This window comes from Hyla sarda, chromosome 8 (genome assembly GCF_029499605.1).
Source record: "Hyla sarda isolate aHylSar1 chromosome 8, aHylSar1.hap1, whole genome shotgun sequence".
Classification (NCBI taxonomy): Eukaryota; Metazoa; Chordata; class Amphibia; order Anura; family Hylidae; genus Hyla; species Hyla sarda.
Genome location: NC_079196.1, coordinates 85,520,448 through 85,545,427, shown reverse-complemented (window position 1 = coordinate 85,545,427; position 24,980 = coordinate 85,520,448). Strand labels below are relative to the sequence as shown.

General features: G+C 40.6%; 1 protein-coding gene across 8 annotated transcripts in view; it reads left to right on the top strand.

Annotated features, from left to right (window-relative positions):
* SPAG16 (sperm associated antigen 16) overlaps window positions 1-24,980 on the top strand; it is a 1,122,606-nt gene that overhangs the window by 674,252 nt on the left and 423,374 nt on the right. For all 8 annotated transcript variants that reach the window (XR_008847220.1, XM_056536059.1, XM_056536060.1 and 5 more), the window contains one exon: window positions 10,696-10,822. Coding sequence is in view for 7 of the 8 variants with exons in the window: in XM_056536059.1 (XP_056392034.1) it covers window positions 10,696-10,822 (127 nt within the window). In the remaining variant the exon portion in view is untranslated. The remainder of the gene's footprint in view (window positions 1-10,695; window positions 10,823-24,980) is intronic.

The window sequence follows — 24,980 nt, the reverse complement described above, 5'->3', positions numbered from 1 at the left end:
GGGGTAGTTTATGATTATGTAAATTATGATTATATTATAGAAACATCATTTGTACCTGTTGTACAGGGGAAAAAATACACAAACCTTAATTTTATTGCTTTATATTGCTTGTTATTTGTTCAGTGTGAAAATATCTAAGAACTTAAATCTCTGTGTGTCTCTCACTCTCTGAGACATGAGATATTTATCTTAAGGCTAAGTTTCTACTTGTTTTTTTGTCCTGTGTTTTTTTCGGTTAAAAAAAAACTCCTGAAAAAACGCCAGTGCAATTTCCTGCGTCTGGCGTTTTTTTCTGGTGTTTTTTTTTCATTTGTTGAAATTGCATCTTGGCAGTTTTTTTTGGTACCCAAAATTTGTTGTGTGTTTCACTTTTTTTCTCTATTTTTTTTACATTTTTTTAGGTAGTACTACTACTCCCAGCATGGAACAGACTGTTCAATGATGGGAGTAGTAGTACCTGTACTAATAGACATATTGCCCTGGGTGTCAGTCGTGACACCTGATGTGATCGTCCATAATATAGCAGAGATGCAGAGCGGCTCTATACAGCACTCAAATCTCTGCTCTGTACTCCGGCCAGTGAAGTGAATAGAACATCATTCATTCATATTTCCCACCCAGAGTGGGGATTAGCCGGACGATTGCAGCCAATCACAGCTCTCTGAGGGAAATATGAATGAGTGAGTGGCCGGCCGGAGTATAGTGCAGAGATGCGAGTGCTGTATAGAGCCGCTCCATCTTTGCAATTGACAGGACAATCGCATCGGGTGTCAGTAGTGATACCCGCCTTGATCTGTTCTTACCTGCAGGTACTAGTACTCCCAACATGGAGCACACTCTGCTCCATGCTGGAAGCTATAGTACCTGCATTAATAGACAGATTGCAGCGAGTGTAACTTCTGACACCCACTGCGATCTGTCTATTAATGCAGATGCTACATCTCCCAGCATTGAGCAGAGTGTGCTCCATGTTGGGAGTAGTAGTACTTGCAGTTAAGGAAAGATCACAGCGAATGTCACTTCTGACACCCGCTGTGATCCTCCTGTATAATATATAGATGCGGCGCATGCTCTTCTATGGCTCCCTGCACTGATGTATATATACACATATTCCTATTTTCCACAGAGAGCTGTGATTGGCTGGAACCATCTGGCCAATCACAGCTCTCTGTGGGAAATATGAATAGGTGAATATATACGGCAGTGAAGGGGACCATAGAAGAGCAGCCGCCCACATCTAAAAATTATACAGGAACGGGCGATCTGTCTATTAGTACAGGTAGTACTACTCCCAACATAGAACAGTGTGTTCCATGCTGAGAGTAGTAGTACTACTTAAAAAAAGGTAAAAAATTAAGAAAGTAAAAAACACACACACTACATTTTTATTATTGTCGGCTACATTATTAGGTCCCCACTCGCCCACATAAATTGATCACTGTTTTAAAAATGTATAAAAATGTTGTTATAAAAAAGTTGAATTTCGTTAGATACAATTTTTTTTTATGGTACCCAATGAAATTTTATTAAAAAAGGAATCTCCATCACTTTTTTGGATCGCTAAAGTCCAAAAAAGAATAAAAACCGCCTGCAAAAACGCCAAAGTTAAAACCCATGTATAGTTTTTCTCCCATAGAAGTCTATGGAAGTAAAAAAAAAAAAAAAAACGCCAAGAAAAACACCACGATTTTGACAAAAAAATCGCCAGTGGCTCAACATGCTGCGATTTTGGAAAACCGCCAAAAAAGAATGAAAAAACGCCAAAAAAGAGTGAAAAAACACCAAAAGGATAAAAAAACTAAACAAAGTGAAAAACGCCAAGTGGAATAAGAATTTTTGCGATTTCTCATTGATTTACAGCTAACATTTGGCCGCAGCGTTTTTTGGCCGAAAAAACGCCATGCCGGCAGAATTGGCGTTTTTCTTGGCGTTTAAAAAAAAAAAAAAAAAAATATTTTTTTTTAAAAAGTAGAAACTTAGCCTAAGACTTTTTGACAGAACCAGCTAAGTTTTCTAAGTTCTGCTTACAACTATCCCACCAACAACATGCTAGAGTAAACTGGAGGATTATGGCAATTTTTAGAGGGAATAAAAAATCCACAATGAGCTTGCGCAAAGTGGCCAGTGATTGCATAAATTTGGCTGATGATGCCATACACACTTACAAAAAAAAAAATGCTTCCAAGCCAATCACACGTTTGGCAGACAATAGCTTTTGTATGGCTAGCTTAAGGGCCCATACACACTTTACTCTTTCAGCTGTGAATTCATTCTGAGCAGAATCCGCTTACAGCAGGATCCCATTGGTCTCAATGGGATTCTGCTGCTTAGTGAACTGAACTTCAGAATCAGGTCCAGATTTCACAGAAAGAATTGACACGTTTTTTTTCAGCCAAATCTGCCCTAAGAAGCTTATTAGTCAATGGCCGACCCTATCTGCCGACTGTTTAAATGACCTCACATAGACAACCATGACCCTATAGATATAAAATAGCAACCGATAACCCAAGTCATCAAGATTCAGATGTTCACTTACAGAGCCACTGTCTATAGGTGGCGTTAGGGAAGCAGTTTTCTTTCCTCTAAAACAGTGGTCTTTATAATGCGATCCTTTAGATATTGCAAAACTTTCACAAAGCTTTCCAGGCTGTCCAGGCATGCTGATAGTTGTAGTTTTGCGACATCTTGATGGCCGCAGTTTAAAGACCACTAGTCTAAAGGAACTTCATTGCATTATACAAACTAAATAAAGGCAAAAAAAAACAACCAACACCTTTACAAACACAAAACTTAGGAGTATGTTCAGTCTTTTAACATTTGTAAAAATGTAATTTCCTTTCCTGACAATGTGGTAAGAGCACTACAAAAGACAACAGAAATGAGTAACAAATTCTTTCTGTGCACCTAATACCCTGTCACTCCTGTAATATTCTTTCCAAAGTAGTTTATATAGGTCAAGTCCTGTGGTGGATCAGCTATTTAATCACAGACGGGATCTGAAGAATGTTTTAAAGCAGTGGAACAAAGAAATGAACAAAAGTAAAAAGAAGAAACCAAATAATCAGATACAAATATTGAATTATTGCCTTAATAGAGTAATGTGCACACGCAACAAATAATCAGTGGGTGTCAACATTCATTAACTTGTATCATTTTGTAATGGGAAATACTTCTGAGGTATCCTTTGAAGGGTCTCTGTTATAGAAATGTTTTAGTCTTGGGTAAAAGCAATAATACTAAATGAGCTAAACACAGTGTCAACACAAGTATATCTACTGATGTAGAAGCATAACCGATCACGCCTACCTACTATAAAATACTGCCGCAATCTGAAGCTTTGTGAAAGTGGGGCTAGGTCTGTACCAGAATTCGGCCTCGAAACATAAACAGGAATGTTTCTATTCACTGACAGCAATTGGATTTTAAAGAGAATCGGTTAGCTGCAATTCATGTTCCTATCTGCCGACCCTGTTAGAAAGCTATGAGGGCAAGAAGACACATGAAGACACTGCTTTCATATATCTGTCTGTGCTTCCATAATGTAAAAATGCCAAGTGTCATAAAAGTGTTCCTAAGAGTCTTAAGTGCTGAGGGCTGAAACATCTCCTTCTCAACCATCACTGTCCCTGCTTGATTGATAGTCAGCTTGCAGCCAAGCCCTGTTTACAAATCTTACGCCTGCACCTAATTTGTATGCATGGCACAACATCAAGACTTGGGAACAGGGCTCAGCGCTGGAAGTTCAGTAATGACTGTCAATCAATGAGGAATAGCGATTGGAGGGGGAGCAAGGAGATGTTCCAACCCTTAACACTTCAGCAGCTTGGAATTCCAGCAGCAATAATACCACATGAGCTAAACATAGAGTTAACCCAAATATAACTCCTGCTGTAAAACCATGGCTTACCTATTCTGAAATACTGCAACAATCTAAAGCTCTGAGAAAGTAGGGCTAGGTCTGTGCCAGTATTCAGCCTTGAAACTTAAACAGGAATGTTTCTATTCACTGACAGCAAACATTTTAAAGAGAGCTACAATTCACGTTTCTATCTGTTGACAGTCAGCTGGAAGCCAAGCCCTGTTTCCAAATGCCCCTGCACACACTTTTGTATGCACAGCACAGTGACAAACCTTGGGAACAGCTCTGGAAGCTCAGCAATGACTGTCAATCAATGAGGGATAGTGATGGGAGGGGGAGCAACATTTCAGCAGCTTGAGAATGTCTCTTTAACATTTGGCACTAGACAATAAAAACATTTTTCTATGTAATGGAAGCTCAGGTATTATGAAAGGTAACATGGCGTGTATGCTGTTGCTAACAGTTATCAAACAGTACCAGCAGTTTGAAGCATGACTTATAGCTGCCAGATTCCCTTTAAAGGGGTTATTCACCATAAGGTGATTTTAGTACGTACCTGGCAGACAGTAATGGACATGCTTAGGAAGGATCTGCACTTGTCTTGGGGCTAAATGGCTATGTTGTGAGATTACCATAACACTGTGGCTAGCTTTTTGTGAACTTGTATTTCCTGTTTGACTTTTTCTTTTTTTTTTACTACAAATCCCACAATTCCATTTTCCTCCTTCCCACACATCAGCAACCCCACCCATTGAAACAAAAGACCTGTGGTTTTCAATCAGGGTGCCTACAGCTGTTGCAGATCCCTCCACCCATTGAAGCAGACAGGCTCCCTGTCATCAGCTGACTAGTGAGTCAGGTCTCGGCCGCATTGCAGCTGGGAAAAATCTGAGACAACAGTCATTTTGTATGCTGCTAAAAATAAATATTGGAGTGAAAATCACATTGTGAGAAAACCGTCACACACAGGTACAGAGACTATATTATGAACTACACTAGCTTTACAGCTCCTGTAGCATAGTCAAATAAATATGTTTCCTGGAATAGCCCTTTAAGTGTAGGGTCACTTGTTTCATGCTGCAGCAAATACACTGCGGATTCAGCTAAGAGCAGACACACAGGGCTTCCCTGCTGCAGCCCTGTGTGTGCAGTTAGGTTTGGAGGCAAGCACACATGTCACAGTCATGTCAACACGCTGGGCCTTCCTCCAAACCTTACTACACACACAGGGCTGCAGTAGCCCTGTGTGTCTGCTCATAGCAGAATCCGTAGTGTATTTCCTGCTACCTGGCAAATTTTCTTCAGCATGAAGTATGCTGCGGATGGGCTACATGTAACCCTACCCTAAGCAGGAATTGAAACATTATCAAATTAAATAAATATGGACAGTACCTTTAATGCAAAATATCCTATTTTTCATTATACATACAAATATCATGCTTTGTTGATACTTTGGGTACCACTGTTAGGGCCCTATTATATGGTGATTATCGGTCGAACAGGCTGATATTGCTCTGTGTAATAAGTGCAACGATCAGCTGATGAATGAGCAAACAAGCTTGTCCGTCAGCTCATTGGGTCAAATCATCATCCATTGGTCGCACATCTTCCTGTATAATACAGAATGTGCGTCTGACAGCTGGTTGACCCAAAGGGCCGCATAAATGGTCCAGTGATTGTTTGTGTGGTCCTCTCCAAAGAAACACTCAATCTTTGTGATGGGCTCTGTAGTATAGAATCTGTAAGATTGGTGCTGGTTTACATGGCGGCTCCAGACAACACATATATATATATATATATATATATATATATATATATATATATATATTTTTTTTATGAAAATGGCTATACTCCAGAAATAAGCAGCACCAAACTTTAGATGCCTTTTACTATGTCAATGTCTGGCTTCAGGAGAGCTTTAGAATATGGCTAAAGAGTATTTTATAGACTTACTTATGCTTTTTGTGCCAATTGATTTGGTTAGCTTCTTTTTAAGCTTGTGCCAAGAAGGGTTCTGTGGAGGTCTCCTTCAAGTTTTTCAGCATTTTTATGACAATAAGGCCATGTTCACACATCAGAATTTCCATGCCGGATTCCACATTGATGTTGAGCACAAAGATTCCGCTGCAGCAGAGTTCCGTTAAATTCTGCAGGATTCTGCTGCTCTGTGCACATGGCGGAATTTCTACGCCAGATGTGGCTTTTTAATTTAGGACAGTTATAAGATAAATAGGCTAGTTTTTATGGCCCTATTTTTATCCCTTTGTAAATATGGAATGTGCTGTTAACAATAAGGTATGTAAATGAATGATCCTTTAAATTCATATCGTACATTTGCAAACATGTTGCTTATGCATGGACTTTTGAGTCGCAAAAAAAGTTTTCAATAAAGTATCAAAGTTAAAAAAAGGAGATATAAATTCTTTAAAAGACAATGCTTTCTTTTGAGGGAGAGTAATTTGCACATAATTTCTATAGAACATCGCTTCTTCACAACAGAATATGGCCAGGGAAATTCCAGGTGACCATTCCATGCGCAGAAGGCTCTGACTAAATAGGTTGGCACTAGGACTGCTCGGACATGCTTCATCTCCATTAAAGGGGTACTCGGTGGAAAACTTTTTTTTTTTTTTTTTTTTAAATCAACTGGTGCCAGAAAGTTTAAACAGATTTGTAAATTACTTCTATTAAAAAAATCTTAATTCTTCCAGTACTTATTAGCTGCTGAATACTACAAAAGAAATTATTTTCTTTTTGGAACACAGAGCTCTCTGCCGACATCACGAGCACAGTGCTCTCTGCTGACCTTAATAACTGTCCAGAGTAGGAGAAAATCCCCCTAGCAAACACATGCTGCTCTGATCAGTTCCTAAAATGGACAGAGATGTCAGCAGAGAGTACTGTGCCCGTGATGTCAGCAGAGAGCTCTGTGTTTCAAAAAGAAAACAATTTCCTCTGTAGTATTCAGCAGCTAATAAGTAGTGGAAGGATTAAGATTTTTTAATAGAAGTAATTTACAAATCTGTTTAACTTTCTGGCACCAGTTCATTTAAAAAAAAAAAAAGTTTTCCGCTGGAGTACCCCTTTAATGGTAATGCGTATTCAAGCAGGTTGCGAGAATGCTTTCCGAATTTACAGTTTAGTTTCTGCTGTGGAAATTCAGCTGTGTGCACGGTGCAGCAGAATCTAATTGAAAACAATGGGAGGCTGCTGCAATGGAATTTTCACGCCAGATGTTTCCGATGATGAAATTCTGCTATGTATACAGTACAGCAGAATCCCATTGAAAATATTTTTTACTCCGGATTCTGCTCAGAAATTCCACCTTGTGATCAAGCTTTTACAGTACTTTACTCTTCAAGTGAATGAGTTTTGTTGAAAATGATCAGGTTCATATTTGCTGTACAGTACTTTCTTGTACATACTTTTTTCTTAGTATATTATAAAAGCACAGTGTGTTGTTCCCAAGGCTTTGTGTATTACATCTTGTAGACTAGAGCTGGATGAACTGCAATAGACCAGGATGGGACTAATGGTTATTTGATGCTTATACTTGACTAGAGACAATGCATCACCCTTTCCAAAAGCAACAGTGTCCGGGATACATTGTTTTCTTTCTATGATCATTTTCTTCTGAATACGTTTAGTTACACCTCGGTGGAAACAAGACTAATGGTCATTTCTTTAAAATTGCACAGTCCGGTCCTTAAATATAGAACTCAATGTGCTCCTGTGTGCTGTTAGAGGAAGACATAACTGCAGATGTTTTGTAATAAAAAAAGATATTTTCATATCTGGAGCATTGAAACAAGATATCTGTAGTGACCCATCTCAGTATAAATATGTCATATTCTATATGTACTAAAAGAATAAATGGCATAGCTGCGGTGTAAGGGGAAACAGATCTTGTGATCATACTTGGACCCAAAGGTCTCTCTGCCCTATAATATGACAGTATTATTATAATAACACAATAGAATGTGGTCATTTATTATAACTGTACAATGAATGAGCAAAAATACAGCCCTCTAGTATATTAAATGTATGTGCACTGCTGCTTTATTGGGCATTCAATGTACAGTGCTTTGCTACAGTATCATGTTATTCCCAAAGAGTTTGAATGTGAAGGCATTGCCCACTGCTCTGTTCAAAAGGAAAAATGTGACCCCTGTTGTCATGATTGTAGGGGATTGCAGTGGTTGAACCCCTGTTGATCAGACACTTGTCACCTATGCTGTAATCAGGTAAGTTATTGCTTTAAAGGGGTACTCCGGTGGAAAACTTTTTTTTATCAACAGGTGCCAGAAAGTTAAACAGATTTGTAAATTACTTCTATTAAAAAAAATCTTAATCCTTCCAGTACTTATTAGCAGCTGAATACTACACAGGAAATTATTTTCTTTTTGGAACGCAGAGCTCTCTGCTGACATCACAAGCACAGTGCTCTCTGCTGACATCTGCTGTCCATTTTAAAAACTGTCGAAAGTAGGAGAAAATCCCCATAGCAAACAAATGCTGCAAAGGTAGGCAGACAGGGCCACTGTACAGGAGTCCCCAACGGTTAGACCCACCACAATCAGGACTTATTCCCTATGCTGTTGATAGTGGATAAGTGTCTGATAAGTTCAGTTCCCCAAACTACCCCTTTTAACTGCAATGCCATTATCATTTAGCTTATAGCACAACAGTAATCTGTGTACAAGTAATGATTTTAAAACTCCCTTCTCTAAATACCTATTCTGAGGGTCTGTTTTCCCTGGTCCCCACACTGTCTGCCAAGGCCTCCTGCTTGTCTCTTGCGAAACTGTACCTAGAACCAGACCCAGAGCCATTACATTCTACAGCTCTGGGTCTTGCACTAGGTATGGTTTCCTAATAGACGTGCGGGAGGCACCCTACACACATTGTTTTCATAAAACAGCTCTCAAAAAAGGTATGTAGAGCTCTATTTTTTAAATCCTCACATTTAAACAGATTATCATCATGCTAAGGGCTGCACTATAGTAAAATAAAACATACGTTCCAGCACTCCACAAGTTCCAGTAAATTCAAGTGATTTATTTAACATTGTCAATGCATTAGGGAGTTGAAATGTTGGGAAGTTGAAAAGTGTCTATACCATGAATAGCCTTATTTATTTTTGGCTACATAAAGGTTACATAAAACTATAGACAATATGGTGAGAAAAAGCAGGAATCACACTCACCAGACTGATGAATCCAAGATAGGAAACTTTATTCAAGTTGTGGATAGTGCAACACACACAGAAACATATGTTCCAATTGCAGGGAGGGAGAGCAGCCGCTCTCAGGACACGGGGGCACACCACTGAATGGCAACTGAATTTGCTCCTTTTTGAATCTGCACCTCCAGCGCAATCCGCAGCAGCTGTCCACTATTAGCAGTGAAGACATACCTGGTTTATAGTGCAGAGAGCTTAGCAGTGCCTGATAGCTACCTGTCCCTGTTTTTCCATTCCTTACTTAAAACTACGGACACCTTTGAAAGCCACCTTTGTTATCCTTACTTTGTACTATGGTGCAAAAACTTTTCCCCATAGGTCTTTATTAAAAAGTGTGGTTACTTTAGCTTCTATAGGCTCTGTAAGGCTCTGTAAGCTCTGTCTACTATCACAAATTGCCTTTTGTGTGCTATCCTCTCTTTCTCCAACTTGTGTAAACTGGCCCCCAGGGTTTCTCTCCTTCTGTTCACGGTGTGCTGCTATCTTCAACACTGATAAGGCAGAAAGTATATCTGATGGACTACTCCTTTTCTTAATAGCAGCTAAGTAGTAGGAACCCTTTTATAAAGACTATTTGGAAAGTTGTTTCACTTTGCATTTAGAAAACAAATCCACATTTATCAACAATAAAAAATAAGTGCAAAGATGTCTATAGCCAATAAATATTTAATAGGGACTCTAAATGCAATGCTATTTTTATCCACAAATAACATATTGAGAGCCGTTCAGTTAAAGATTCTGTATGTGTATTAATTTTTTTTTTGTATTGTCTCTTCTGCATGCCACCTGTCAAGGTTTGTCACCACAATCGATTTACACATTGGAACATATCTGGACCAGGCTCTTCCTATTGTGGCAGCTAATTAATCTCACCCAATTTCTTCTGCAGCCCACTTGTCTATCCTTTGTGTCAATCACCATATGCCGGTGCTGTATGCACAGTGTCCTCTGGTTTCCTGTGTAGTCTGCCTGCTTTCCCTGTTGACATACAAGGGTGTGAGTTATAATTACATCTCGTGGCTCTGCAGGAAATTCATCTGGGATGTGTTATTCAAAGCAGCAATACACATTTCTGCACAGATTGAGTGATAAGCAGCCCTGAGAGAGGGCAACCTGACTATTTAAAATCTGTCTTGTGCTCTGCAACGGAATAGTAATTACTGGATATATTGATTTGCAAACTAAGCGTATTAACTCCATGCTTTTTTATGTGTCTGGTATTAGAGTTTTAGTTCTCTTGTCTATCCAAATGTTGCTCTTGTTTTTTTTCCATTACCCTCCAAATGTTATCCTCTTCGTGCTTTGAATACATTAAGATAATTATGGGAAATCCTGTACTATACTTAACATTTAGAACATATCTTTTGTATTGTAATGCAAATTGTGGAAAGCAAATTAAATTGCTAGTTCTCAACAGCAACGTAATACTATTTTCAGTGTCGAGTATTCATTGTTCAATCCAGTCTCTTCAAATATTAATGGACTGCTTACATTACCAAATTCACAGGAAAAGATATTCATGAAAAGTTTTCCCTACTTAACTTTTGTGAGAGAGAGTCAAAAAATAACTGGATATTTCTGTTTCTTTTCACAGTGAAAGGTGCAGGTACACCATGAGGGGCCATGTGGATTCTGTTAATAGCATTGAGTTCCTGCCATATTCCAACATTGTGCTCACTAGCTCTGCTGATAAGACCTTGTCCCTGTGGGATGCTAGGATGGTAAGTCAATCGTACTGAGTATATATTGCGTAATATATTTTTAGCTGTGATTGGTCAAAATGGTCACAAATTGACATGGTATACCTATATGATCATGCCATTGATATCAATAATATGAGGGAAAAAACTTGTAAGATACAGACATGGACAAAATTACCCTTCCGTTAAAGACAGAAAACCCTGCAATGCTTCCTGAAATTACTTGAAATTGACAAAAGTAATAATGAATAACAATTTACTAAACATTAACTGATGAGAATCAGGCATTGCTTTTGGATTGTAGTTCAACAAAATAATTTAAAGGGGTACTCCGGTGCTTACACATATTATCCCCTATCCAAAGGATAGGGGATAAGATGCCTGATCGCGGGAGTCCCGCAGCTGGGGACGCCCGTGATCATGCACGCGGCACCCCGTTTGTAATCAGTCCCCGGAGCGTGTTCGCTCCGGGACTGATTCTGGTTGACCGCAGGGCCGGCAGCGTGTGAAAGCTATAACGCCCCCTCCCATAGGCTTGCATTGAGGAGCGGAGCGTGACGTCACACGGGGGCGGAGGCGTGACGTCACACGCCGCCGGCCCTGTGGTCGACCGTTATCACGCTCCGGGGACTGATTACAAACGGGGTGCCGCGTGCATGATCCCCGGGGTCCCCAGCTGCGGGACTCCCGCGATCAGGCATCTTATCCCCTATCCTTTGGATAGGGAATAAGATGTGTAAGCACCGGAGTACCCCTTTAAAAAAACAAAAAATAATTAAACTGGCCTGGACAAGAATGATGGACCCCTGAAATTTTTTCCCCTAAATATTTTGCTATGCAACCACTTGAGACAGTCAATGCTATCAAGTGATTTCTGTAACTCTCGATGAGACTTTTGCACTTGTCCACCGGTGTCTTGGCCCACTCCTCATAAGATACTGCTCCAGCTGTCTCAGGCGTGAAGGGTGTCTTCTCCAGACTGGATGTTTCTGCCTCCATTTGCAGTTGATCAGTAGGATTCAGATCTTGGCTTGTAGAATGTCACTTCAGAATAGTCCAATGTTTTGTTCTTAGCCATTCTTGGGTGTTTTCAGTTGTGTGTTTTGGGTCATTATCCTGTTGAAGGAACCATGGCCTGTGACTGAGATCAAGGTTCCTGACACTGGAAAGCACATCGGTCTCATCTGTACAAAGCACACAGCTTCTGGGAAAATGTCCTTTGGACAGATGAGACAATACTGGAGCTTTTGGCAAGTGACATCAGCTTTATATTCGCAAATGCAAAAATTAAGCTTACAAAAAAAAGAACACTGTACCTACTGTGAAGCATGGAGGAGGCTCGGTTATGTGTTTTGGCTGTTTTGCTGCATCTGGCACAAAACAGCATGGAAGGCAGCTTGAACATGTACAGGGTACAATGAAATCTCAAGACCATCAAACCAGCCCCGAGTCCTGATCCGATTCCTATTGAATATATGTGGAAGGGGATGAAACCTGCAGTCTTGAGAAGGCACCCTTTACACCTGAGACAACTGGACCAGTATCATATGAGAAGTGGCCAAGATACTTGGAGACAAGTGCAGAAGTCTCAATGAGAGTTACAGAAATCACTTGATTTTATTGACTGTCTCAAAAAGTTGTGCAACTTTTTTTTAACCATAAATCAAATACAATGTCTGATTTTGATCAGTTAATTTTCAAAACATTGTTATACATTATTATTAATTTGGTCAGTTTCAAGGTATTTGAAACCATGGGCCTTACAAGTCACTACAACAGATCTGATCAATCAAGACATGGGGTCTACAAAATCACTGAAGGTGTCCTGAGATATCTGGCACCAAGACATTAGTCCTGTAAGTTGGGGCTCCATGGATGAGTTTTTACAGCACATCCCACAAATGCTTGATGGGATCCAGTTCTAGGGAATTTGGAGGCCAAGTCAACACCATGAACTCTTTGTCATGTTTCTCCAACCATTTAGGAGAATTTTTGCAGTGTGGCCGGGGCATTGTCCTGCTATAAGAGGTCCTTGCCTTAAAGGAATATCATTGTCATTGTGGGTAGACTTGATCTGCAATAATGGTAGTTGTCAAAGTAACATCTATGTAAATTCCAGGACTTGACATTTCCCAGCATTACACTATCTCGCCTGACTTGTTTTTTGCCCATAGTACACCCTGGTGCTATCTCTTTACCAGGTAAGCAATACACATGCACACGGCCGTCTGCATGATGAAAAAGAAAATATGACAGGACACAGATAAGACCGTCTTCTTATATTGTTCCCTGCTCCAGGTTAGATGCTCATGTGCCCATAGTTGGTACTTTTAGCAGGGCCACTATGACTGAATATTGGATGCGCAAGCTAGTATGAATTTTCTGACACCTTTTTTTCATTGTCAGCATTAACTTTTGTCAGTACTTTGTGTTACAGTAGAGATCAGACCAGAGGGACTATCCTTTTTTCACTCTGATCAATAAGTTATAAGCACACATGACCCTATTGCAGGTTTACTGGTTGTCCTTTCTTGGCCCACTTCATACTTGGAACACCTTACAACATGTTTGGCTGTTTCTATTACTCTTATTGCAGACTTATTTTCTTTGTTTAATTCCACTGAGTGAAGATATGTGGCTTATATAAAGGTCAGCATATGGCAGCTGATTTATTCTACTGTAGGCTGTAAAATGCAACATTCTGTTCATTGGACATCTGTCTTAGTTGTGAAGAATTTGCAGATCTTTGAACATGAAACATTTCAATTAAATCTTGTGAATAATGTCAAAGAAAACACACATGAAACATGTGAATACAAAAAATAAAAAAGTTATTTTTGCACTTCCCAATGCAACAAAAAATCTAAGTAAATTAAACGGTACTATTGTCCAGATTATAGTTAATATATACTTTTATATTATATAATATATACTTTTATGGAGATACATGTCATCATCTCCTGCTATTAAGATCACTTTTTTTTACATTTCCTATATTTTATCTGATCATTATCTGGGACCCCCATGATCTCTGCCCCCCCCAGAATTCTAAACATTTATTTTCAGAACGGTGGCTTCAGGCGGCCGTGTTTGTGACATCACACCACGCCACCTCCATTCATGTCTATGGGAGGGGGCGTGACTGCTGTGGATGTATTTAAAAAAATACACTTATGTCTTTTTAAATGAGATTCTGGACTAGGTCAAAATAACCCCTTTTTTTTATCCTTAATACGGTAATTATGAAGCACTGCCATATTCATTGTGAGAAATGACTTTATTTATTTTATGTAACATTCTTTGGATCCTTGCTCCTTGTCTGCTGTTTGGATATCTCCATACACATAGTGTAATGTTATATAGATCCTTACTAGTGGACTATTTGGAAGCAAAATGTGCTTAAAGTTTCAGGGAGTCTGTATAGATTTATCTTTCACTCAATTTGTTGTTTGCTGCCTGTTGGTAGACCAGGTTTTGTGGAGGCTTCATTTAGACTTCATTTCATCACAGATTCGGTTCAAAAGGAGCCAAAAAATCACTGCACAAAGGACACAATTGGATCCTGAGAACCCCTATTGACTTTAGTGGGGTCTATTAGGCTTCTGTTTGTTGTCTGTCATTTTGTAGAAAAAATATATAATTTAGCGTTTTCCTGTCCTAGTTTTTAAATGCAATCTGCTACAGAGGTCCCAACCAGAGCTTCTGAAGCAATTATGAACGTAGCCTTAGGCTAGCTATGACTGATGTCCACGTGCCTAAACTGCATCAGATCTGGTGTCTGACCCCGTGAAAAAACAGCTGCTGTCAGAAACCAAGACTCATCAGTAATGCTGGACATCAGCGCAATCATTGATGTCTGACATTGACCATTATAAGATGCTGTGATCAAAGCCGATAGTGCTATCTAAAATGTTGAAAATGCCAGTGCCGGCGGTTTGGCCTTAGGCAGACTGTATAAGCAAATCACTGTAAACACTGATCAGTGCTATGCTATCGCATAGCATTGTTCAATGTTTGTAATGTAGCCATTGCTTGTAATTTCAAACCACCCCACTTTTCCAATTTTCCAAGTAAAATAATGTAAAAAAAAAAAAAACACAAAAAACTAACCTATTTGAAATTGTCATGTGGTGAAATGTCCGAAGTTTTAAAATATGTTCAGCATTCCATGTAGAAAGCAGCTGGCACTGCTGCCGTGACAGGATACGTACAAAATAGGAGTAGTAGTAGATCAGCTCACCAAGTCTTCATGCACCACAAGCACTAGTAGTAAGGTCCAGAGGCACGGATGCAGGAAACCGCTCTCCCCTGATAAATGTGAAAAAGTGAAAAAGGATGGATCCAGCTCCCGGGAAAACAAAATCCAGTAAAACTTAACGTTTAATAGTGCACATTAAAAATGGTATGCCACCATAGCAGCAAGTGACATGTCACTCAGTAAAATCAGCTAGTGAAGCGCCGGCGTGTTTCGAGCCTAAGCTCTTAGTCATGGCTGAGCCGGAAGAAGCCCTACACATGCAAAACGGACGTTGCTCTTGTAAGTTGTTTGTATCCTGCACTGATGCTGTACCACATGTTTGAAGAATAAACCAGCCTGAATTAAAATATATTGTTAATGAAATGGTGAATGGCATAGACATTAAAAAAATAACATATTCCAAAATTTTTTTATTTGGTCACTTTATATATCAGAAAAAAATGATTAAAAAGTTCTATATACTCCAAGAAAAACTACACATTGCAGCGCCAAAAATAAACCCGCTCCAGATAAGCTCACCCATACCTCCAGCGAATTATAAATATGCACGCCCATCTGACAGATTCAGCAATCTGTCAGATCGAACTGAAACACTGCATAACTCCAGAACAGTGGGCGGATCGGCAAATCGTAAAAAAGCCTGTGATCACCCCCCCCCCCCCTTTTCAGACCACAGGTCTTCTTTTAAAGCCATTTAACTGGCTCACTCCTGAAGTAGTTAAAGGAATGCACTTGGGTAAGGCATGGGTATGATTCTATATTAAACCGGTTGATTCAAAAAGATGGTGCAAAAATCAAGGCTTTTAGTTAAAGTAATATCAGTGGTAAATGGCCAGCAACTGAAAATCGAAGCAAAACTGGCCTAGTTGCCCATAGCAACCAATCACCACTTTTATTGTCAAGTGACAAATTTGAAACAAACTTACATAGTTTTGCATAAGATTGCAATATTGAAGCACAAAAAAAAAACTTTTTTGTGTTGGAATTTGTGACAGTACAGAGAAACTTTCAGAATAAATTTGCTCAAAATGCTCAATATAAAGCATTTTGTTTTGGGTGAAACAACTGAGTGTTTGTCATAGGAAAAGTGCGGGATGTCCAAAAACTTTATAAGAGAAAGTAAAGTGGATTTGAGCTGAGTTGGAGCGTAGTCCAGTAAAGTCAACCAGACTGATTAGTATGGAACTACAGGAACCATAAATAATGGTAAGGAGTATATTATGAAAATGTCTGCATTGTAAGCCAAAAAGATTACACCTTCTTCAGGAGTAAAACCAGACAGCATGGTGTTGACTTGCAAGGTTGTTTGGAAGCGGACACTGGGGTTCAGCGATGAGGCTACCTTTCACCTCAGTGGGAAGGTAAATTGCAACAATGTTATACTTTAGGGCTCAGAAAATGATCAAAAATATGACGGCTTCACCCATAGTAAACGTATTCTGTACAATGAGCAGACGCAAAGTCTATGGCTCCTTCTTTTTTACTGGGAATACGGTCCCTGGGTGCATTTTCATGTGTGCTGTTTAAGTGTGTGACTTGGAAGTTTATAGTCGCATTTAATTATTTATTCCTGTCTCTATAGATAGCTATATGTTAGGTTCTGTGGTAGGTATCCCCATTAGTATACAATGTCCTCCATGATTACCAATGCAGTCCAGTGTACATCTTGTGCTATGTAGGCAATCCTTGAACAGCTGTTTGATGGGACATATCGGTGTATGAGATGTGTGCTTGTGGTGCATTTAGATAAGTTGATGTGTTGGGGTATTCCTGGAAGGGAATCCCCCTAAAATCCGACTTAAGGCTAGTAGCACTTAGCCGAATGAAGATGGTACGATGCATCAAAGGTGCAGAAGACGGCGATGTTTATTTACATAGAAATGTACAGTGCAACACATTTCAAAAGAAGACTCCTTTCTTCATCAGGTCCAAATGAAGTCCTGAAGAAGAAAGTAGTTCTCCTTTTGGAACGCATAGTCCTGTACACATCTATGTAAGTAAACATCTGCACCTTTGATGCATCTTCATTCAGTGAAGTGATACTAGCCTTAAGTCGGATCCCACGGGGATTCCCTGACAGAAATACCCCAACACATCTGCCTAACTAAAGTCCCTCACCCCTCCACAACGGAACTAGTACATAGGGACAGCTGCTCCTGAACGTTGTACTATTTTTAAAGCTACATACAGTGTTGTGCCTGCCAGCACAATACAGAAAGGGGATCACCTTTAACCACTTTCACCAGGGTAATGGCACTATATAGCATCATCTCTGTTTTTATCTTTTTTTCTGCTATACTCTCATTGTGGTGCATTTAAAAGCCCAGATCCGGGATCTAAATAAACAACTTGCAACATTGAGAGACAAGAATAACATGGAGAGGAGTCTACTGCTTACAAAGCCAGCAGTCTCTGGGGCAGGGAGGGGTTGGGGTGGATAGTGGTGTGGAGGGGCAGGAAAAGATGCATATAGATTTGGGACAGATAGAAAGCGGGGTAGATGAGTAAGGGTCTGGCACTTCCAACAAGTTTGCCCAGTGTATAAATGAGGGAAATGTCAGTTTTGAGCTAGCACTGCTACAGCATGACACTGCCTCTGACGGCAAGCAGGTGTCTGCTCCAGTAAGGAGGGGAGGAGAAGTGCAGGACAGGCCAGAAAGGTGCTGGCAGTGGGGGATTCAGTTATTTGGGGAACAGGCAGGGCGATCCATAACAAAGACTGGATTGTCAAACAGTGTGTTGTCTTCCTGGTGCTCGAATTTGACACATCACGGATCCGGTTAACAGATAACTGGGAGGGGCTTGAGAACAATCATCTGTCATGGTGCACATTGGCACCAATGAAACAGGGGTAGATGGAGTGTTCTTAGAAATAATTGCACAGACTAAGGCAGTAAGCTTAAGGCAAGGACCTACAAGGTAGTATTTTCTAAAATATTACCAGTACCACATGCCACAACAGAGAGGCAGACGGAGATTAGAGAGCTGAACAAAAGGCTCAGAAACTGGTGTAGGAAGGACCATTTTGGATTCATGGAGATCTTGGTCGACTTCTCTGTCCGATACAGGGAGGGGTGCAGCCGTGCTTGGAGAGAAGATGGCCAGAAGGGTGGATTATTGTTTTAAATAAGGGAAGGGGGGGGGGGGGTAGTGCGAAGGAAAACTACAATATAGAAGGGGATTAAAGGTGTACTCCGGTGGAAAACTTTTTTTTTATTAATCAATTGGTGCCAGAAAGTTAAACAGATTTGTAAATTACTTCTATTAAAAAAATCTTAATCCTTCCAGTACTTATTAGCTGCTGAATACTACAGAGGAAATTATTTTCTTTTTGGAACACAGAGCTCTCTGCTGACATCATTACCACAGTACTCTCTGCCGACTTCTTTATGTTTTCTATGGGGGTTTTCTCCTACTCTGGACAGTTCTTAAAATGGACAGAGGTGTCAGCAGAGAGCACTGTGGTCATGATGTTATCAGAGAGCTCTGTGTTCCAAAAAGAAAATAAGGCTGTCCGGGCATGCTGGTAGAAGTAGTTTCACAACAGCTGGAAGCACCCTGGTAGAAAAACACTGAGCTAAGTAAAAGGGTGCAGGAGAAAAAAAAAAAAACTTCTGCTCACCTACTCCAGGTCCCTGCAGATGTCATTCGTCTCCATGTGGTCTGGTGTCTCCTCATTACCATACAATTAGTAGGACATTTCCCTTTTCAGCCAATCGCTGACCACAGTGGTGTCACGTCTCAAGCCAGTGATTGGCTGATGGAGAAAGGTCTTTTTCGTCTGCAAGCACACTGGGTTTCCCGGATCCGGTGGGAGATGTGAAAACTGCCCGGGAAACCCAGTGTATTGCTGCAGTACAAAAAGCTACCTACCGGGGGGAACTGTGATGGGGGGGGGGGGGGAAATAATGTGATGGGGGGGATAATGTGACAGGGGGGAGGATAATGTGACGGGGGGATAATGTGACAATGGTGGAGGATAATGTGACAGGGGGAGGGGGATAATGTGATGGGGGGGATAATGTGGCAGGGGGAGAATGTGGCAGGGGGAGGGGGAATGTGATGGAGGGAATGTGACAGGGTGGGTGAGATGTGATATTGTGATATGGGGGGAGAATTTGGCAGAGGGAGGGGGGAATGTGACATAGGGGGGAAATGTGATGGGAGAAGATGTTACTATGAGGGGAGAATGTGACGGGGGAGAGAGAAATTAAATGTGGAGATGTGAAATGGGTGGTGGGCATAAAATGAGCGAATAGTAAAATGGAGGAGATTGGACATGAAATTGCGGGATTTCACCATTTATTTATTATATCGCATTGCATATCGAAATCGCAATATTTCGGCCCCCATATCGTGCAGCCCTAGTGCCCACCAGATACCTACGTGACTGACCCACATAATTACCTTGAATCAGGCACCTTAACCTCAATATATAAGAAGATTGACTATGCTGCCTTATCCGCGACTTCTGAGCCCTCTTATACAATCCTGTATGATGCGCTTTGAAGAGGCCCACCAACTTTCAGGAGTTCACCGCCTCCAGAATTTTTACAATGAAGTTTCCTTCACAACAGTCCCCACCTGTACCAACAGACTCCTCCCCTCTCACCCCGCTTCAACACATATGCAAGATTTCTTTGTCCACCTTCATCAGAACATAAGAGAGTGTTTGCATCCTGATCTGTGTGTCGGTATCTGTCTTAAAGGAGTTATCCAGGAATAGGAAAAAAGCTAATTTCTTTCAAAAACCACTCCCTGTCTGTCTCCAGGTTGGGTGTAGTATTACAACTTGGCTCCATTCACTTCATGGAATAGAGCTGCAGAACCACACCCAACCTGGAAACAGACATGGAGCGGTTTTTGAAAATAATTATCTCTGTTTTTCTATTTCTGGATAACCCCTTAAGGACCCAGGGTTTTTCTGGTTTTGCATTTTCGTTTTTTTCCTTCTTACATTTAAAAAATCATAACTCTTTCAATTTTTCACCTAAAAATCCATATGATGGCTTATTTTTTGTGCCACCAATTCTACTTTGTAATGACATCAGTCATTTTACCCAAAAATCTACGGCGAAATGGGGAAAAAAAATCATTGTGAGACAAAATTGGAAAAAAAACACAATTTTGTAACTTTTGGGGGCTTTCATTTCTACATAGTAAATTTTTCGGTAAAAATGACACCTCTATATTCTGTATGTCCATACGATTACAATGATACCCTATTTATATAGGTTTGATTTTGTGGTACTTCGGGAAAAAATCATAACTACATGCAGGAAAATGTATACGTTTAAAATTGCCATCTTCTGACCCCTATAACTTTTTTATTTTTCCATGTATGGGGCGGTATGAGGGCTCATATTTTGCGCCGTGATCTGAAGTATTTAGCGGTACCATTTTTGCATTGATAGGAATTTTTGATCACTTTTTATTCATTTTTTTCATGATATAAAAAGTGACCAAAAATGCACTATTTTGGACTTTGGAATTTTTTTGCACGTACTCCATTGACCGTGCAGTTTAATTAACGCTATATTTTTATAGTTTGGACATTTATGCGCGCAGCGATACCACATATGTTTCTTTTTATTTCCATTTACACAGTTTTTTTTTATGGGAAAAGGTGGGGGGATTCAAACTTTTAATAGGGGAGGGGTTAAATGATCTTTATTCACTTTTTTTTCCACTTTTTTTTTGCAGTGTTATAGCTCCCATAGGGACCTATAACACTGCACACACTGGTCTTTTACATTGATCACTGGTTTCTCATAAGAAACCAGTGATCGATGATTCTGCCGCATGACTGCTCATTCCTGGATCTCAGGCACTGAGCAGTCATTCTGAGATCGGACAGCGAGGAGGCAGGTAGGGATCCTCCAGCTGTCTTGTAAGCTGTTGGGGATGCCGCGATTTCGCCGGGGCTATCCCAAACAGCTCCCTGAGCTAACCGGCATGGTTTCACTTTCATTTTAGACGCGGCGTTCAACTTTGAACGCCACGTCTAAAGGGTTAATTGCGCGCGGCACCGCAATCAATGCCGCGCGCTATTAGCCACGGGTCCCGGCCGGGCCCGACCCGCTATGACGCGGGGCCACACCGTGGCCCTGCGTTATAGATCGGGAGCGTACTCAGGACGTACAGGTACACCATCATCACAGACTGAGATTATTTGCTGTAAAAGCAGTAAAACTATTAAACTCTCTGCCATATGATTTTGTGATGTCTGTGCTGATAAACAAGTTCAAGCAGGGCTTGAATGTTTTTTTTTTTTTTTTTTGTTTTTTTCTGGAAAAATTTAATATTACAGGTTATAAATACTAGATTTATTGGTATAGAACATTAATCCAGGGATTTGTTCTGGTTGTTATATTGGAGACAGGGAGGAATTTTTCCTCTTTTATGGGGCAATTGGCATCAGTCTCATAGAAGGTTTTTGCCTTCCTCTGGATCAACACAGGAGGATTCAAAGGAACTTGATAGACTCTTGTCTTTTTTTCAACTTTATAAACTATGTTACTTATATTGTTGACATTCTTCACATTACATCCCAAGGGCTTTAGTTAATCTTTTATAGAGGAAAATGTTTTTGGAATCTGGAATACTAGGAACTTCCTTTGCATCTTTAGTAAAATTGCAGATGTAATTATAATCCCATACCTAATTACAGTTCATGTACTATGTGCTATGCAGGGAGGACACATGCATCAGAGTTCTGTACTTACTTTTGCTGTATCATTGAGGCACTAAGTCTAAGTAATTGACCCAAAATACAATTGGGAAGGATCTAATTCTCAGATCACTTTTCTTTGTCTCCAATTACCATCCTTGTTTTAATTGCCTCGTTAATAGTTATCGAACTTGTGGCCAACTTTTTAATCAACCTGCTTAATTAGAAACTCTGTCTAGAAAAGAGCACCAGTGTTAGGACGTGGGGAGTGCCATTGACCCGCGCTGTGCCACTCAGCTGACATTACCAATGAAGTGTCATTCTATTCTTGTTCTCCAATTTGTAACAAGGCAGTGGAAAGTGCAGCATGAATTGAATAAAGAGCGTTTGTCAGTGACGCTCTTAAGGTAATAGATGCATATTAAGATACAATAATTATAGTTGCCAATAAGAAATCGCATGCATGAATGGATAGATGTAATGGCTTTAGTTGTGATATAGTGATTAAACATATGTTTTTTCCAGTCCAGTGATTATTCTTTCTTCAAGCATATTCATCTATCCATTCCTGACATCAGCCCACTCATGATTTAATTGATATTGTGGGATCGCGAAGGTAAATGGTGACTCATCATCTCAAGGGCTAAAAGTTGAAGTACAGCGTTTCACAGCATGCAGCAGGATACTCTGCTGATGTCGTTCTGAAAATAGTTATTTTCACTTGTTCTTAAATGTGTTTAGCTTTTGTAATCCCTAATATATTAAAGAACTCATAGTCATACAAAGTATAATGCATTCTGAGGTTTTAACATTTGTTGCTAAGTTAAGGAAGTGCTTAGTTTGAAAATGTCCCTATTGAAATTGTATTGCCAGGCTGTAGTCATTTAGGTTAGGTTTCAAGGAAGTCAATAAGTAACATTTCATTTCGCAAATAATACAATGATTGATATTTAGGCTACTAAATCAATGTACGGGGTGGGCCATTTATATGGATACACCTTAATAAAATGGGAATGGTTGGTGATATTAACTTCCTGTTTGTGGCATATTAGTATATATGAGGGGGAAACTTTTCAAGATGGGTGGTGACCATGGTGGCCATTTTGAATCCAACTTTTGTTTTTTCAATAGGAAAAGGGTCATGTGACACATCAAATTTATTGGGGATTTCACAAGAAAAACAATGATGTGCTTGGTTTTAATGTAACTTTATTCTTTCATGAGTTATCTACAATTTTCTGACCACTTATAAAATGTGTTCAATCTGCCCATTGTGTTGGATTGTCAATGCAACCCTCTTCTCCCACTCTTCACACACTGATAGCAACACCGCAAGAGAAATGCTAGCACAGACTTCCAGTATCCGTAGTTTCAGGTGCTGCACATCTCGTATCTTCACAGCATAGACAATTGCCTTCAGATGACCCCAAACATAAAAGTCTAAGGGGTTCAGATCGGGAGACCTTGGGAGCCATTCAACTGGCCCACAACGACCAATCCACTTTCCAGGAAACTGTTCATCTAGGAATGCTCGGACCTGACACCCATAATGTAAGCAAGATGGTGCACCACCACATTATGGGTGTCAGGTCCAAGCATTCCTAGATGAAAGATGTTTTGTGAAATTCCCAATAAGTTTGATGTGTCACATGACCCTCTTCCTATTGAAAAAACAAAAGTTGAATTCAAAATGGCCAACTTCAAAATGGCCGCCATGGTCACCACCCATCTTGAAAAGTTTCCCCCCTCACATATACTAATGTGCCACAAACAGGAAGTTATAAAATTTAATAAAATTCCCATTTTATTAAAGTGTATCCATATAAATTGCCCACCCTGTATACACAGAAACACATACATAGAGTCCTACCGTAAAGCTCCATAACTATGTTTACTTGGTCTCACCACTTAACATGAGAAAGAGTTACATAGCAATAGCTAATTATGTCACTAATGCCCCATTCACATCTCGTTTTTATTTCACATAACTAGTATAGGTGTATACCAGCAAAAAGATATTCGGACATATATTATGGCTCGTAGGATGGATATTGACTTTAATGGACTGAATATAATCTACTAGTTGACTACATTTCATTTATTTCCTGCCTCAATCTATGTTTTGGGGGTTACTCGAAAGCCAGCTACACTTAAAAATACACACACGACCCTTCCGGTTCCGGCACCATGCGGTGAGGACGCTCCGGACCTGAGCTCCGCGCCTAACCCTGCTGCAACTTCAGTATACTGGTCAAAGTGCCCGTTATCAGGACCCTGGACTTTCCTCTGGCTGTAGGAACCTTCAATGGACAAGTACCTTCTGAGGATGGGGAACAGAAATCGCAACAGATGCCTCACCAAGACTCCCAAACGCGATGAGGGGGAGGACAACATGGCGGACTCTCCGTGTTCCAGCCGTGCTACTTCCCCTGCTCGCTCAGAGACTGCACATTCTGACAGAGGTGAGGAACGAGACTCCTTCGCTATTGATTATGCCCGCCTAGCGGTGGAGGTAGCAAAACACCTGTCCACTAACCTGCAGGGTGCGGTGGCTTCTTTGATACAGGCGTCCCTAAAGTCGTTACAGGAGGAGGTGAACACTCGGGGAGGCCGCATAGCGGAGGCAGAGGGGCGATTGATGCAGGTGGAGGACACTACTGATGGTTTGGCGGTGCGCACTGGTGTCCTAGAGGCTGACTACAAAAAACTGTGGGACAAAATAGAAGACCTGGAAAACAGGTCCCGCAGGAATAACCTGAGGATTGTGGGCATTCCGGAGTCGGTACCTGCTAAAGATCTCCGGCTTATATTTGAGACAGTGATTCCCCAACTGCTTAATTTGCTGCACCGCTGTAGAATTGAACGAGCTCACCGCTTGGTGCCTGACATGCGGGCACCACCGGACCCTGGGGTACCCCCTGCTTTGCAGCACTGACCCAGGCCCAGACAAGTTATTGTCCGCTACCTGGACTTTACAGATAAATCAGACATTTTGGGAGCATTCAGACGCAGGCGAGAGGGAGTGTTACTAAATGGACATAAATTGCTGCTGTTTGGGGACCACTCGGCCGATGTGGCCAGGAGACGGAAGCTATTTGCCCCGGTCTGTTCTGCATTGTTCAGACGCAATGTGCGGTTCGCGCTCACTTATCCGGCCACTTTGCGAGTGTGTATCGTAGTGATGGAAAGATGGATACCTACCTGTGGAGGAGGCTCAAGTAGGACTCTCTGATCTTCTTGATCCGTTGCCT